The sequence below is a fragment of the Nuphar pumila genome, chromosome 10 (genome assembly GCF_984573655.1).
Source record: "Nuphar pumila chromosome 10, dmNupPumi1.hap1.1, whole genome shotgun sequence".
Classification (NCBI taxonomy): Eukaryota; Viridiplantae; Streptophyta; class Magnoliopsida; order Nymphaeales; family Nymphaeaceae; genus Nuphar; species Nuphar pumila.
In genome coordinates, this window is record NC_143258.1 from 28,653,823 (window position 1) to 28,671,384 (window position 17,562).

Consider the following 17,562-nt stretch of genomic DNA (forward strand, 5'->3'; position numbering starts at 1 on the left):
TATTTTGTGAAAGAAATAAGCAATGGAAAGATGTTGTTGAAAAAAAAAATGAGTTTAAAAAGAATAGAGCTACGTTTAGTTGTTGATGTCTTCGTGAATCCTAGTAGTAGAACTCAGACACGAGATGAAGTGTTTGAGTCTCTTAACGAAAAGGATAACGAAGGAAATCATCCTCTTATCTAGTTGATATTTGTGGCCTTTGTAGTTCGAGTAAGTAGAATCTGAAGGGTATTTTACACCTGGTGCCCCAAAGCCAACTGGTTTGGGAGCCACCGGTTCGAAAGCTTGTTACATGGACTGCATAGAAAGCCTAAGAGATAGAGACATTGCACATGACGAGAGGAAGACTATACGTAAACTATTAGAATAGAAGGTCTAGTGACTTGAGCAATTAAGTCCGAGGGATACTTTGTATCTAGTGCCCTAAGGTTGGCCAGCCTGGGAGTCACTGACCCAAAGCTCGCTACACGGGTCACGAAAACTGACTATTCGAAATAGTGCTCATATGAGAAGAATGCTCAAGAGAACAAAAGTTGAAAAAAGAGTAAAAATGAAAGAAAAAGAATGTGCTGAATGAGAAAATTTTCATTGCTTAGGCATATATGTGTATTACTGTGCAGAAAATATACAAGTGAGGATAAATGAGTAAAACATGAGAATACTTGACTTTCTGAGAAAAATCATAAAATAGCTACAATATTAGAAAAGTGAAGGAAAAAGAATTTTTACTGTGGTGGCATGAGATTTTTAAACTTGTTTTAAGAATGTCAATTACATGAAATATTTGTTCCAACTGCATTCTTAATTGCCTAATATTTTTGAAAATCATTCCTGTATTTCATTGATGTTTGGGGGTAGCATCTCTGCAAACCCTCACGAGACCTTACTCGTCCACTAGTGTAAGCTAGGGGTTAAAAGGACTTGTTGAATATGCTAAATGCAATCGTGATTCCTACGAAAGTGAGTTAGTGTTGTTGCATTCATATTTAGCATTTCTTGTCTCTGTTGCATAGCATAATTAGGGTTTGTTAAGGGACTAACAAACATTCAAGCATGGGGGTATTTGATGATGCATGAAATGCACATCATGTTAATAAGTTTTTCATGCATTTTGTAACAAGTTTAAGGTTTTAAACCCATGTTTAGATGTATTTTGATAGTAAGGGGTTATGGTTCGAATTTCAGAAAAATCGGAGTTAAGATGAGAGAGTTATGGCTATTTCAATGTTTGGGCACAGATTTCGAGGTGGATTGGATCCATATCTGACCCAATTAGGTTATTTGAACTTTGTATCAACCATTAGAAAGCCCAAAACCCAACCCACACGGCTATCCATATCCATTTCAAAAAGTTTTGCAGACAACCCCCAAGAAAGTGGCGCCTAGCAAAATATATTTTTTTAACCTTCTTTCTGAAAAATGTCAAAATTATAAATACAATTTTTAGAGAAGCCCTAGAGGTCTTTGGCCCTGGAATTGACGTCTCCTACAGTGCTCTAGCTCCAGCCACTCTCCCATCTCACGTTCCATCTCATCCACCATTGAAGATCGATTTTTGCTTGGTTTCCAAGCATTATTCTTTCTCCCGTTCCATTTCTAATCACTTCTTTAGCATCCTTGCTGTGTTTTCTCACCATTTTCGGTATTTTGCAGGTGTAGCAAAGGTGGAGACCATTAACCTTGTGTGAGAGTGCGAAACACACCAACAAGGTGAGCCGGCCCTACCTCCATCCGGTTTTCTATACCCTCCGATCGAGAATCGGCGCATATTCCATCTTCGGTGGATCTCCAACGTGTAGCAGCTGCAAAAGTGCTGTTTTTGGTGAAGTTCCAGCATTCTCAAACCGTTTGGGACGTCAAGATCAAGCCACGGTCCGCTCTTCTTCATCCCCCCCGGTCGTCGGATCACCCACGAGGTAGGTCTTCTTCTTCCTTTTCTTCTAGCTAAAACCCAATTCGTGTGTGTGGTTTTCTTTTATTATTTCTGTGTGTTTCCTGCATTTTTCTTATTTCAGCCCTAGTATAGAGTTTGTGCACAGACCAGCACGATAGATTAGGTTCTATTTCATTATTTTTGAGTTCGATTCAGGTTTTTCCATCGTTTTCATCTAAAATGTGTAAATCGGCTAGAAGTTCTTCTAGTCGATTTGGGTTTTTGTTTTCAGCGTGTTATATGTGTTTTTTTAGAAAATCTCATAAACAAATTTCATTTTGATTCATCTTAGTCCTTAGGTTTGTTTGTGTGTCGTTTTTGCTTGAAAAGAAGAAAAATCGGCTAGATTAAGTCTAGCCGATCCTTGGATTTTAATACGTATATGGTCTGTCATTAGTTTCTGTGTTGTGACTGCATGATCTGAATTCCTTCAAGTGTTTCCAGGGTCATTTCTTCTCGTTTTAGAGGAAGTTAGATTTCTTATGTGTCGTATGCTAAGTTTTTGTTAAAATCGTGAATGAATGTGTGAAGTCGTGTAAGTTTATGTGATTTCCTTGTGTAATTCATGTAGTTTCCTGGTTGTATCGCAGTTCACAGTTTCGTCAAGTTGAGTGAATTAATTTCAGTATCTTAGGATCGTCTTAAATCTTGTTTTTGATGTTCTCAAGTTTTAGGTGTTTTCTTCATATAAAAAACAAAAGTCGATTTGTGTTATGTTGTTAATTGTCTAGCTAGTGGTCGGTTTGTTATGTTGTTTAGTTTCTAAGAGCATAAAGTGTTGATTCATGCTGAGTTTAGTTAGATAATATTGCATAGACATAGAGCTAGTATTTTCGAAATTTTAGTTTAGTACATTAGGTTAGTCGTTTAATAATTTGTTGTTTTATGTTAGCTTTATTCTTAGCATCTTAGATTACTTTGGTAGTTTTCCTTAGTTTAGATTTCTAGTTGTAGATTTAATTTAATTTCGTTTATACAATTTCATACTTGTGTTGTCTTAATTGAGAAATTTTGAGTTTAGTTTTTTTTTTTTAGTCTTCTTCTTCCCCAAGGAGGGGCGGCAGCCATTAGAGCTCCAATTGAGCTCTAGGCTATTTTAGGTAGGACTTAATTGTAAGTAGGTAGAGTCATTAGGGTGTCTACATTCAATGCATTAAGTGTTCAATGCCTTAGACGATTTTAGGATTCCAATTAGGTAGGTAAGTCTTGAATTAGATATAGCTCATTTACTTAGCTTAGAAATTCGTATTTTTCCATCTAGATCTTTTCATTACCCTAGGTAAGTTTAAATTCCTTAGCCTAGAATAACTTTCCTTTAGTCTTGACGTTTTTTTAGAAGGAGGGCCATTAATGACTTAAAGTTGGAAACTTTTTCTTGCAAAGAATTGATTTTTCAAAAATCGTGTGGAGTATTTAAAGAAAGCATTAAATTCTGATTATTTATTAGAAGGGAGTTACGAAGTGAACTTTGGAAAGTGATTTTGAAAATTAATTGAATTTCCAAAGTGAGAGGCTACGGTTTCAAGAAAGAAATAAGTGCTTTTAATTCTTGTTTGGAAAGCCAAATCCGTGGGGTTCTCTAGGCTGGACGTTTCCAATTCCCAAGTCGCATTTTAATGCCATTCCTAATTGGGTTGGACGGTTTTTGATATTCCAAATTTCTAAAAGTCATTAATGCACCTTTCCTTCCTTTTATTTAACCTTCCTTAGTGAATTAAATTAGATTAGGGCCTAATTAATTTAGTCATAGTGGCCTTAGTTTAGGTTTTGAAAAAAATCGTGTAGTTAAGTTAGGTTAGTAATTTAGTCAACAATTAGGTAGGTAGTCTTTATTAGTTAATTAATTCTTAGTTAGACGTGTAATAGATTTAAATTAAATACCTTTATTGATTTTTGTTTTCTTTTATTTATTAATTAGCATTGAGTTAGTCTAACCTAACCTAGTCAACTTAGTTGACCAAGTAGCTAAGTCAAAACCCAGCCTAGATCCAAGACCTACCCTAAGTCAAGACCTAGTCTAAACCTAGTCGAGTCAACCGAACCTAGTCGAGTAACCCAGTCAAGTCTTATTCCTACCCAGGGTGAGTCAACCGAGCCTACCGTACCCCAACTCGAGCCTAGTTGAGTCAACCGAGTAAACCTAACCCTAACCCTATCCTAAACCCGTAGTCTTTGGTCTTTAGTGGATTCATTTCATTTGGTTTTAAGTCATATTAACCGTAGAATAATTAGTTTAGTTATTTACTTCATTGATCTAGTTAGATTGTAGAAACGTTTGTTCAAGTTGTAATTGATTCTTGTGATTCATTTTTGTAGTTCAATTATTCCAATTGTAGTTAGTTGGTAATAACTGCATATCTTAATTTATGTAACTAGGTTTGTATCCCTTTGATTATTATAGTTGCATTTGCATCGTTAGTTAACGTAGCTTTAGTCATAATTTGCTTATCGTATTTCATTTATCATGCATTTAGCATAAGTGTAATAATCATCTGCATATACACTGTCATTCAGTGTCATTTAGATTGCATTAGGTTTAATCTGCATTTTTTAAAGTTTAAATAGATTTATAAAGTGAATAGTGTACTCAAAGAAAAACCCGATTTTTGCCCTTTCGCACAAGCATTATTTTATATGCAAAAATTTCGAGTTTTCCAAAAATTCTTTTTCTGTTCACTTTATTGACGTGTTATCTGACTACAGACCAAATTTCAGCTCTTTCAGAGTTGATTTGGTCTAATTTTTAAGCGTTTTGCGAAAACCGCTTTTTCTGGTTTTTAAATTACAGGACTTTCGATATCCTGATTTTTCCCAGTTTTGAAACGCTTATATCTGGAGTTCCAGGTATCGCTTTTTCATTCTGTAAAAATTGTCAGATTATTTGATCTGTTAGTTACAGAACAGAACAAGTTTCGGGAAAATCGGACCTCGATTGCTTTGTCAAACAGTGGTTTTCCGACAGTCTATCAGAAATCTATTTTCCACTAGTTAGGGGCATTTTTGTAATTTCTTTAGTTTCGGCATTTTAGGACTGTTTTCAGTAGTTTCTGCATTTTAGGAGCTGCATAATCATCATACAGCATTATTAGAACTAGTTTAGCTAATTTTAGAATTAGTTTAGTATTTTATTTAATTATCGTCTGATAATTAGAACTTGTTTTATTAATTTCGTAAAATTAGATTTAGTTTCATTTATAGTTTTCATTCTTAGATTAAAATACTAACTTTGTATTTTCCTTCATTTTTAGGTTGAAAAGCATATTTAGTTTTCCAGGGTTATTGTCCAAGTGCGAAGAGTGAATAATTGGCGAAAAGACAGAAATACCCCTGGCATGCAACTGAAGACTGAATTGCTATTTCAAGTTTTTTTTATTGTAATTTCATTAGTTGTGTAATTGTAGATGGATATTTGTAATTAATAAATTCAATTTTACAGAAATATCTTGATTAATTCCTGTTCCCTAAGGATTCGACCCGTACTTACCACTTTGTGGAAAGTCGGTTTTTACACTTTTGGTTGACGATTTTCCAAAGTTTTATTGAAAATAATTGTTTTAAAAAGATCATTTCAAAATATCAACCAATGAACATAAGAACTAACCAAACAGACTGACTTACTGTAGTTATTACTTTAGAGCAGTACACACTTTCGTTCAGTTGCTACACTCTGTTGGTTGGTTTCTCCTCTGCTACTTTAGCTGCTACTTTCTGTTGTTTAGTTTCTATATTGTTACTTTGTTGTTGCACTGTTACTTACTTGTAGTTTTACAGTCTTGTGGCACGTGCACCTTCCTGACATGCACTTGTACTTTATTTCAAATGCTTCTAACTGTTCCATCATGCTAGTTAGTCTAGTACTTAGCACACTTGTAGCATGTTGCTTACTTTCTGCTTTTCCTTGAAAATGATAATGTATGGATGGTTTGTCTCACCAACTTGCAAGAGTACTGACCCCGTTTTATGGGGGTACAGGTGACGAGTAGATGTAGCGCGATGCGATGGTGCACAGCAGGAGCCTTGAGACCCACACTTTGCAACAGATTCTGGCTTCTTCTGGTTTTGGGGTTTGAGGGGTTGTACCTCTTCTTTTTGTGAGACTGTCCCTTTTTGTACCCAGTCTCGTTTTTGTATCATTGTAACTATTGTGAAAATGAAAAATACTTTACTTGTCTACTGTGGTTTGGTTTTCTCACTGTGGCTCGCTCAGACTTGCGGCCTTTGCTTCACCCCTGTTTCCCTCCTTTACTTTTGCTAGTTGTTTTTCACTCTGTATATCCTCAAAAAAAAATTTTTGCTCAAAAACCAAGGGTTTTTACAAGGTCGGGGTCTGGGGCGTCACAAAGATTGGTATGAGAGCTGCAGTTTATAAGTGTGGCCGAAGACTTCTGCGTGCATTTTCCATCGCACTGTAAGTATATTCTGAATTATTGCTTTTATTTGTTTCTTAATGATTTCTGCTGTATTTAGTTTTGCATGCTTGATTAGTTACATAACTTGTTAGATGCCTGCTGATTCGAGGAATGAACGAATGCTCGGAGCTCTTATTGACTTGATTCGAGGCACTGAGGCCCTCGATCAAGCAGTTCAGCGGATTGTGCGGAGTGCCCGGATACTTGCACATCTGGCACCTCCTTGTGGGAGATATGACCAGTATCACGCGGGACAGATTTATCCTCGTGCTTTGAGCGTATGCCCCTACTATGGCCTTAGGGGGCATATTGAGGTTGTCTGTCAGCATAAGTTAGGCGATGAACTCGCGATGGGTAACGCTGAGACCGAGGAGAATGAGGCTCCTGAGGGCGGTCAGGCACAGTCAGCAGTTGACTCAGTGGGAGATGCACCGGTTGCACCAGGTTCTCCCGAGTACACGCCAACTTCCTACTCACGCTCTGTTTCTCCCGAGTACACGCCAGCTTCACCTCCATGGTCTCAGGCAGTGAGTCCTCCTGAGTACACACCTGCTTCTCCTCCCCATTCGATGCAGAGACGATACGGGAATCGGAACACCTACCGCAACTACTACACTCGTAGGCAGCGGTGATTGTGTTGTCCAGATGGGAACATGTGTGGTTGGAACACTGAGTCAATGTTCATTTTATAGATTTGCCTTGTTTTTACATTATTGCGGAAGTTTATGCATTGTAACCCTGTTGTAGAAGGGTAATTTTGGCTTGTACTGAATATTTGTATGCATCTGTTTTTTAAGTAATGAAATTATGCTTTGACTTGTCTCATCGCTTACACGTGTCTTCTTTTTGTTTAAGATGGCTTGGCGCGAGCGATGTGACCGTATTATGGATACTGTGAGCAACCTGGCCGAGGTTGTGGGCAGGCAGGCCGAGGCCATGCGTGCTTTGGGAGAGAACATGTGGACCTCTCAGGATCAAGAGACTCTGATTCCTACTCCCTCTCCAGTTCCAGCGACAGCCGTGCCCTACAAGCAGTTCATGGCTATGAACCCTCCCTCCTTCGACGAAAAGTCTTCACCCAAGGCAGCCGAGGACTGGATACGAGAGATCGAGCGAATCTTTCGGGTGCTGCAAGTTAGTGATGACCGGAAGGTAGATTTCGGCACGTATTGGCTCCAGAAGGATGCCGAGAGGTGGTGGGCGACCACCTTGGATGTTAAGTTCACAGGCGGTGCAGTCACGTGGGAGCAATTCATGGAGGTTTTCTACGCGGCCTACTTCACGACCCACGAGCACAGCCGAAAGATGCAGGAGTTCCTCGACCTTCAGCAGGGGAACTCTACCTTGGCGGACTACATCACAAAGTTCAGAAGCCTAGAGCGCTTCTGCCCTCACGTATACGTGACCGAGAAGGAACGAGCGATGAAGTTTGCTCGTGGTTTGAAGTTAGCCTTACACCTGAGAGTGTTTACGCATGCTCCCTCGACACTTGAGGAAGCCCTGGAGACGGCTACACTTCTGGAGCAGGAGTGGACAGAATCTCAGAAGACTCCGTAGTCCAAGGGTAACCAGCAGCAGTCAGGCCAAAGGAGTTGGCCTAAGAAGCGTTCATTTTAGCAGAATTCGGGTGGAAAGAAGTCCGCTCCGCCAGCAAAAAGGAACCGCAACAGCAACAACTGACAGCGACAAAATCGCCAGCCCCAACAGCAGCAGAGACAGGTGGTGGCAGCATCGGGTTGCCCAAAATGTCGGATGGATCATCCTGGCCGACCGTGTCCACAGGACCTCGGAGGATGCATCTATTGTGGCAAGATGGGCCACTACATCAAGGATTGTCGGAAGAAGCAGTCCGATGATCTAAGGAGGAACACGCCAGGAACATCGCAGCCAGCACCTCAGCAACTTCTTCAGCAGTAGCAGCAGCAGCAGTCATACTCGCCGCATCAATCTTCCCAGCAGAAGACGAGTAACCGGAGGACGGTGGCAGGGCGTGCCTACACAGCCACTATCGAGCAAGTGACCAAGGGAGAGTTGATCCAAGGTACTATTCCAGTCGCTGGTCATGCAACTTTTACCTTGTTTGACTATGGTGCTTCACATTCTTTCATAGCTTCAAGATTTGCTAGTTATTTGCCTATGTCTGTTGTGTTATTGAATTATCCGTTGGAAGTTTGTACACCAACTGGTGATCAGTCCTTGTGTACTTTTTACATCCCGAGCATAGAGGTGTCAATGGCGAGTCAGAACTTGCCAGCTGACTTGATCCTGCTAGACATGACAGAGTTTGATGTCATTCTAGGCATGGATTGGTTGTTTGAGTATCATGCTCAAGTTCTGTGCAGAGAAGGCAAGGTGGTTTTGTACCCTCCTGATCTTCCAGTTTTGGAGATTAGCCTTGCTCGACCCATTCAAGACAGTTGCATGATTTCATCGTTTAAAGTTCAAAAGTATCTGCGGAATGGGGGTACTGCTTTCTTGGTCAGTATCGCCCCAGTTGACTCAGAGTTGACCCCTATCGAGGATCTTGAAGTAGTTCGGGAGTTCCCCGATGTGTTTCCTGAGGAACTGCCTGGATTACCTCCAAAGCGTGAGATCGAATTTTGTATTGAGTTGTTACCTGGAATGACTCTGATCTCAAAGGCATCGTATCGTATGACTCCGACAGAACTCAAAGAACTGAAGTGTCAGTTGGAAGAGTTGATGGAGAAAGGCTTTATCAGAAACAGTGCATCATCGTGGGGTGCACCTGTTCTGTTCGTGAAGAAGAAAGACGGATCCCTGAGGTTGTGCATTGACTACAGAATGCTCAACCAAGCGACGATTAAGAATAAGTATCCGTTGTCGAGGATAGAAGATCTCTTTGATCAGTTGCAGAGAGCGAAGATATTCTCGAAGATCGACCTCAGATTGGGTTATCATCAACTCCGGATCAGAGAAGAAGATGTCTCAAAGACAACTTTCCGAACTAGGTACGGGTTATATGAGTTCGTTGTGATGCCTTTTGGGATCACGAATGCACCAGCAGCATTCATGGATTTGATGAATCGCATTTTCCGTCTGTTCGTGGATACATTTGTGATCGTATTTATCAATGATATCTTGATCTACTAAGAGACCCCTGAGCAGCACTGAGAGCATATGTGTATTGTGTTGGGAGCACAGATTGTTCGCCAAGTTCTCCAAGTGCGAGTTTTGGCTTCGACGAGTCTTGTTTTTGGGTCATATGATATCCAGTGATGGTGTGTCAGTTGATCTAGCGAAGGTTGAAGCAGTGTTGGACTGGAAGCAGCCTCAGTCTGTTACAAACATCCGCAGTTTTCTCGAGTTAGCTGGTTATTACCAGCATTTCATTCAGGACTTCTCCAGGATTGCACTTCCTTTGACGAAGCTTCTGCGTAAGGGAGTCAAGTTTGAGTGGACTGACTCTTGCGAAGAGAGTTTCCAGGTCCTAAAGACGAAGCTGACTACCTCTTCGGTGTTAGCTTTACCTTCTGGTAGAGGTGGTTTTGTGGTGTACACAGACGCCTCAGGTACAACACTAAGATGCGTGCTCATGCAGCACGGTCGTGTTATTGTGTATGCTTCGCGACAGCTGAAGATTCACGAAAGGAATTATCCGACTCATGACTTGGAGTTAGTAGCTGCGGTGTTCGCCTTGAAATCTTGGCGACATTACCTGTACGGAGATACATTTGAGGTCTTTTTTTTACCACAAGAGTCTCAAGTATTTATTTTCCCAGAAGGAACTAAATATGAGACAACGTTGTTGGCTCGAGTTTATCAAAGATTATGAGTTTACATTGTCTTACCACCCTGGTAAGGCGAACGTCATTGCAGATGCGCTCAGTCGCAAATCGAGCAGTGTTTTGGCTAGTCTTGTGTGGAGCCAGAAATTGATCGAAGATTTTGTGGCTTGGAAGCCATTTGCGATCGGAGGCGGAACAATCAGATTGTCCGGGTTGGCCATTCAATCAGAATTCTTGCCTAAAGTTATCGAGGCGCAAAAGCGAAACGCTCAATATCAGAAGTTTGTCGACCGAGCTCGTGAAGAGGGCTCAGTCTTTCGTATTGATTACAGTGGTTGTATCCGCATGAAGGATCGACTTTGGGTGCCAAATGACCCTGAGTTGAGAAAGAAGATTCTTGATGAGGCACATCTGTCGAAGTACACCGTTCATCCTGGTGGTACTAAGATTTTAAGGATCTTCAACAAAGGTATTGGTGGAATAGGATAAAGCGTGAAGTCGCAGCATATGTTTCGAGGTGTTTAACTTGTCAGCAAATCAAGATCAAGCACCAACGTCCCGGTGGTTCCATGCAGAGGATCGAGATTCCTCAATGGAAATGGGAGGATATCACGATGGATTTCGTGGTAGGGTTACCGCGAACCAGGTGAAAGCATGATGCGATATGGGTAATTGTGGACAGACTTACCAAGTCCGATCACTTTTTACCTATCTGGATTAGTCAGTCGCTTGAGAGCATAGCAGACTTGTATATTCGAGAGATCGTACGGTTACATGGTGTACCGACGTCTATTATTTCGGATCATGATCCCAGATTCACGTCGCGACTGTGGGGACAGTTGCAGTCAGCTTTGAGAACGAAGTTGAAGTTTAGTACAGCCTTTCACCCTCAAACTGATGGCCAGTCAGAGAGGACGATTCAGACGTTAGAAGATATGTTGCGGGCTTGTATGCTCAACTGGAAGGGTGATTGGGATTTGCACCTGTGTTTGGTCGAGTTTGCCTACAACAACAGTTATCACGCTAGTATCGGAATGGCTCTGTACGAGGCTTTGTATGAGAGACCTTGACGATTGCCATCATATTGGGACGATATCAGCGATCGATCCAGTGAATCGCCGATTGTTCTTCAGCACTACACTCAGCAAGTGCAGAAGATCCGAGAGCGTCTGAAGGCAGCTCAAGACAAACAGAAGAGTTACGTCGATAAGAGGCGGCGAGAGCTTCAATTTGATGTGGACGACATGGTTTTCATGAAAGTATCACCGACAAAGAGCATCTTTCGTTTCAGAAAGAAAGGAAAGTTGAGTCCTAGATACGTTGGGCCGTTCAGGATCCTTGAGAGGATCGGTGGAGCAACCTATCGGATTGATCTACCGCAGCAGTATGCTCAAATTCATAATGTTTTTCACGTGTCGATGCTGAGGAAGTACATTTCGGACCCACTGCACGTCATCCGATACGAAGATATCAAAGTGCAAGAGGACTTAACTATGGCTAAGAGACTGGTTGAGATCGTCGATCATCGTGATCAAATTCTGCGTACCAAGACCATTATGTTGGTTAAGGTACAGTGGCAACACCATGGCATTGAAGAATGCACATGGGAGCCAAAGGCCAGCATGAGGGAGAAATACCCTGATCTTTTCGTAGCTTAGCGTTCGTGATTTCGCGGACGAAATCCCTTTTTAGGAGGGAAGGATGTAAGCCCCACTATTTTTCTGAAGGATTTTGAATGATATATATATTTCCATTGTGGCAAAAATTCTTGTTTCGGCATGAGCGTTGCTCGTAATTTTGGCAATTATCGCTTTCTGAGGTTCTGAATCGCGTAGATTCGCTCTACGAGGTGATTCAAGACAAACCGCGATGAATCAAACCTCAATACTTGGGGATTATATTTATATTGTATTCATATGGGTTCGCTCTGATTTTGGAGCCTAAAGGAGGAAAATATCTCGTTATTTCAAGTATTTGGCGAATAAGGGGTATATCGGTAATTATGAATCATACCGAGGCCCAATTGGGAAATTAAATATACTTTATGATAGGTTAAATCTTAATTCACAAAATGTAATTTAAAATTTTAGTTTTTGAATTAGTTTAAACAAGTCCATTTAAATACTCATTGTATTGAGTTTTATAAAAAAAAAAAGAGGTAAATTGCAAATTCGTAAAAACCTAGAAGTGGATTTTTGAAAACACTTTTACATGGGGTGGGTTTTGGCATTTAGAAAGATTTGGCATGGGCTCCACCTCAGCCAATGTCATATTAAGGGTTTATGAAAAACATATTTATAAAAAACCTCTTTTCAAAAAGAAGATTTTGAAAAGCTAGAAAAATCCAAACTTGGGGCCTTAGAATGGCATTTTTAGAAGTGGATGGGATCAGCCCACGATTTGAGGCAGTAGGCTGGGTGCCCCTTAGGGGGGTAGCCCCTACTCATTTCAAAAAAAAAATTTATATTTTATAAAAAAATGGGGCAATTTCCTTTGTGGTGAGGCTTGACCTTGACCTTGAAAGGTCAATGCCAACCACTCCCCTTAAATTAAGGGGAGTGGTTGGGGGTGGTTGGGGCCACCTTTGACCCCCCCCCCTCCCATAGGCTCTAGGAGAGGGTGGGGCGTGGGAGGGGGAGACCTCTCATCTCCCCTCCTTCCCTCCCCACCGTCAATCTCTCCTTCTCCCTTTTTAAGTAAGGGAAGGGAAGAGAGAGATGGTCGACACCCTCTCTCTTCTTCCTCTCTTCTCCAACTCTCTACTCCCTCCTCCCCTCACGTAGTGGTTGCTTCAGCTAGGCCAACCCAGCTTCAAGGTGAGCTCCCCTCTCATGCTTTTTCATTTAAGTTTTAAATTTTTTTTTGTTCGTTTTATTTTTCAATAGTGGTTTGAATGCCCCTTTGGGGCGGATGCTTGGAGGGTGCTGGGCTGAGCCTTCCATGGCCAGCCCAGGTCCCTTGATGGCCTGACTGGGTCCGTTGCAGGCCTTGCAACTGGCTCCAGGACTGACCCAAGGTCGGTCAGTCCGGGTCCCCCCCTCCCCCCCCTTTTTTTTAGCCATGCGCCAGCCATGGCTGGGGCGTGCAGCAGTCCCAGTCGGACTGCTGCAGCCCACCGGCTGACAGGGTGGTCTGGGCCACCCTGGACCCAGACCTACCCGAAGTGGACTCACCTGTAAGGTGATCCCACCGTTGGAGAGCTCCCTCCCCTTGTTGGCCTAACCGAACCACCCGGGTGCCTTAGCACCCGGTGGTTTTGTGTGGGTGTTGACCTGCGTGGTCAAAGGGGCCACAGCTCTAGCCCGAGCCACCCTTTGGCTCCAACCAGGGGCCTGTGCAGGCTCCCTTTTTGCCCCTTGCTTGCTGCCTAGGTGCAGCTGAGGGCCCGGTGCGCGTGGCACCCTGGTCATCCTCTTGGCGCACCCACATGGTGGGCGCACCAAGCTGGTGCGACTAGGCTCAACCCTCGGCTGGGTTAAGCCAGGTTCTACAGACCTAGGGTCTATAGCAGGTGGCTGGACCCCCCCCCCCCCTTACCTGTTTAGCTGCTGTGCAGCTTGAGGCCGGGTGCTTAGAGCACCCGGGCTTATGCTAGGCGCGCCCCTTGGTAGCGCGCTGGCCCCCTTGTGGGCCTGGTCTGGACCCATGGCTGGGTCAGACCAGGCGTGGCCTGCCCCCAGCAACCTCAGTTGCTGGGGTAGTCAGGCTGGGTCTGGACCCCCAGTGGTCCAGACCACCTCCTTGGTGTGGCGCCACCTAACCCGGGTGGGCGCCCCACCATATCCCCCTTGGCGCCCCTTGTGGGCTGTTGCGCACCCACTGGGTGCCCTGGGTCTGGACCCAGTTTTGGGCCAGACCAGGGGTGCCTATGGGGCACACTCCCATGTGCCCCAGCCCCCTTTTGTCGGCTGGGCCTGGACCAATAGGGTCTAGGCCAGATCGGTGGGTCTGACCCACTTGGCGGTGTGGTTGGGTTAGCCGCTCCCTCAAGGGTGTGGGCTAAGGCCCAACACCCTGGTCCGAACCCACGGCTGGGTTCAGACCAAGGGTTTTTGTGACCCAGCTGGGTCTGGTCACGTGCGGACCAGACCTCGCTTGAGGTCTTGGTTGGCCCGTTGGGTCCTGGGCTAAGCCTAGCACCCTTGTGGGCGCTCTAGGCTTAGCCGGGTGTTGACACACCCGGGTCTGCCAGTGTGGGCTGAAGCCATTATGGTTATCAGCCCCACTTAGACTGCCACTGGGCATGGACAAGGGTGGCAGGGCCCCCGTGGCCTAGCCACTTGTTCAGCCTCTCCGGGTTTTTGGTCCCCCGTTGGCGCCAAATCGGCACTGGGTGCTAAGGCACCCGACCACCTTGAAATTCCACTAGAGGGGGGGTGAATAGTGAAATACGATAAAGATCGATAAAAATAAAATAATCAGGCAATAAGGCACAACACATAAAACACAAAATTTATACTGGTTCGGTCAGTACCCAGACCTACATCCAGTCCCCAAGCAAACCACTTGAGCTATCCACTATAACATCCGAGTCACCGGATAAATAGTACAACACCCTCTTCCTCAGAGGTCTTCTTCTCTGAACAGAGAAGGGGCACACCCTCTTCCACAGAGGTCTTCTTCTCTCAACAGAGAAGGACAACACCCTCTTTCACAGAGGTCTTCTTCTCTCAACAGAGAAGGGCAACACCCTCTTTCACAGAGGTCTAATTCTTTCAACAAAGAAGGAAAAACAGTGAATAACAGAGTTACAATACTTCCTATAGAACCTTCAGAATGATATGAATGCACGAATGAAGGATTCTCAGAATGTTCTGTTTATCACTCAGAGGATGCTCTTTGTCAAAGAGCTGGACTTGACTTTTTCTCTTTTCTTTTTCTTTTTCTCTTTCTTTTTCAAGGCTCTCTTTTCAAATATCGAATAGGAGTTTTTCTCGTTGTAAGCTCACACGTCTATTCCATTCCATGTTGAATAGTTTATTTGAGTGTGTTTATATAGCTTTTGAAAAAGTAGTCGTTACATTTTGAAATCGTAGCCTTTTTGAAATGTGAAATGTTATGTCATTTCAAAAATATCTTTTAGAGAAATTCGAGAATGCCTTTTTCCATAAAAGTAAAATATAGGGTACACTAGTCGTTGTAATATTTTAGGTAATACATATTTTATGTAAAAAGTCCATTTCTTACAATAGTACATTGAACGTTGGATTGCAGTTTTGTCTTTATTCTAATTAATGATTTGAGGTACATAAGTACTTCTTTACTTTAAATGAGTGTAAGTACACTGAGTGCTTTGAGATATATATTTGTACATAGTCATGTCAAGTGTTTTCTTTATGTTGTGTTTTTCAAAGTCTTCAGAGAGAATGAGGACTAAAAGAAAGTCGACATTCTTTGAGAAGGATATTAACAAGGATTTGTTACAGGAGGTATTTAATGCTTTGTACAAAGAGAATGATGACTTCAAGTAAGTTGACATTCTATGGTTTTGTAAAAAGGTAACTAGAGTCCTTTCAAAAACATATTATATTTGTATTTCTTTGTGTAGCCGATTTTATGTTTTTGTCTTCTTCTTATATTAAAAACATTTCTTTAAAGAAGGTAACTAGAGTCTTTTTAAAAACATATTATATTTGTTTTTCTTTGTGTAGCCAATTTTATGTTTTTGTCTTCTTCTTATATTAAAAACATTTCTTTAAAGAAGGTAACTAGAGTCTTTTCAAAAACATATTATATTTGTTTTTCTCTATGTAGCCGATTTTATGTTTTTGTCTTTTTCCTACATTTCTTTTTCATGTTGTCTTGTATATAGTGTAAGGTACAATTATTACATGACAAAATATCTTTTTCATAAAGGGTTGTAAGAAGGTACAATTATTAGTTTTCAAAAAGGAGTTTTTTGAAACTATTGTATACTTTTATGATATAGTTTTTATGAATGAGTATGTAATATGCAATATGCATGTTCCTGAAGGTTCTGTTACATATGACTCTAAAGAAGAAAAAAAGTCTTCATCTTGAGGTATCCGATCTCTTCATTTGAAATTCTAGGAATGCATGGCTCATCAAGCTTTTTCTTCAAGGAGTATGATTGCATCATAGTTGTACTTGAACAGGAAGTCTCCATCCTTTTTGGGTGAGATATCCTTGCATCAAATACTCGTTAGATTTATGGCAAAACATATTCAGTCATAATATAACATTTTTCAAGAGGACATATTATCATATTATATGAAATCAAATACGACAGTGTATCATATTATGTGACATCAAAACAGAGTTTCTCAACATTCTCCCCCTTTTTGATGATGACAAAATATGCTCCCCTTGTCAAAAAGACATTATGCATAGAAATAATAATATGATAAAATATTTGAAAAATGTTTAAAGAGAGTATTTCTCCAATAATGGAGACAGGTTTTCTCCCCCTTTGTCATAGACAAAAAGGAAGGGATCAGAGTAAGAGAGTTATTACAGACCAAAAGTAATTAAAAGTTATTACAGATAAAAAATAAGTTTATCCCGAAGGTGGAGTAGGTTGATGTGGTCGAACGGCACGATCCTGCTGTTGAGCTTGATGAGTCTGCTGCAACAAGGCTTGATTGCGAAGGATACGATCCTGAGAGCGCTCGATATCCATCATTGCAGAGAAGTAATCAAAGGTGGATGTTGGATTGTCTTCATCAGAGCCGGGCATGTGCAGGGACCTTAGATTGAAAATGGTAGCATCGAGGACCTGAGAGGGACGGAGGATGACTTCGTTGTGAAGGGGTACTTTGAAGTATTTGAGAATGGGAGTTATGAAACACCCGAAAAGGAGAGGCTTGAATTTTTGATAGCGAATAAAAAGGTCGAAAAGAATATAGGACCAGCTTATCGGAGTAGAAGAAAAAATTCCGTAGATAAGAAGAGAGATTTTTCGAGGAACTAATCCCTTGCGGGGAAGCTTGGGATAGATGTTGTGGAGAAGAATCTGGGCAAGTAATTGAGCATGAGGTTGGAGATTCCTCATGTGCCATGGAAGTTGGTAGCAGTTGGTGCAGAGAAGTATTTTTCGAAGAACCAATCGTTCGATTGGGACTATGTTGTTGAGGTCGGTGGCGGAGGAATGTAGGTTTAGAATTCTACCTAGGTCGGAAGCATCGAAAAACATCAGCTTGCCTCGAACTTTGGTGGTGATTGTAGTTTGTTCATGATAAGTGGAAAAGTTTGGATAGAATAGTCGAACTAGTTCAGGATAGTAGGCAGCTTGGGATGAAGATCCTAGTAGAGGTTTGAGTTCAGGGAGATAGTTGTCTAGGTCAAATAGCATGAAGTCGTCGAAGTTAACCAATTTACCTTCATGAATGGGGCGAGAGCATAGTAAGTTGTAATCGTGAAACAGATCTGGATACCTTAGATCTGCTGCAGTAATCACATTGTTGGAGGAGGAAGAGGCCATTGCAAGAGTTTGTAAGGAAAAAAGGAAGACTAA

The 17,562-nt window shown here is 41.9% G+C and overlaps 1 protein-coding gene across 1 annotated transcript; it reads left to right on the plus strand.

Annotated features, from left to right (window-relative positions):
- The first annotated feature begins 7,380 nt into the window (after positions 1-7,380).
- Positions 7,381-7,899, plus strand: LOC149826590 (uncharacterized). The gene has a single exon (XM_090018343.1). It carries the CDS (start codon positions 7,381-7,383, stop codon positions 7,897-7,899), a length of 519 nt encoding a protein of 172 aa, XP_089874469.1.
- Positions 7,900-17,562: the final 9,663 nt, after the last annotated feature.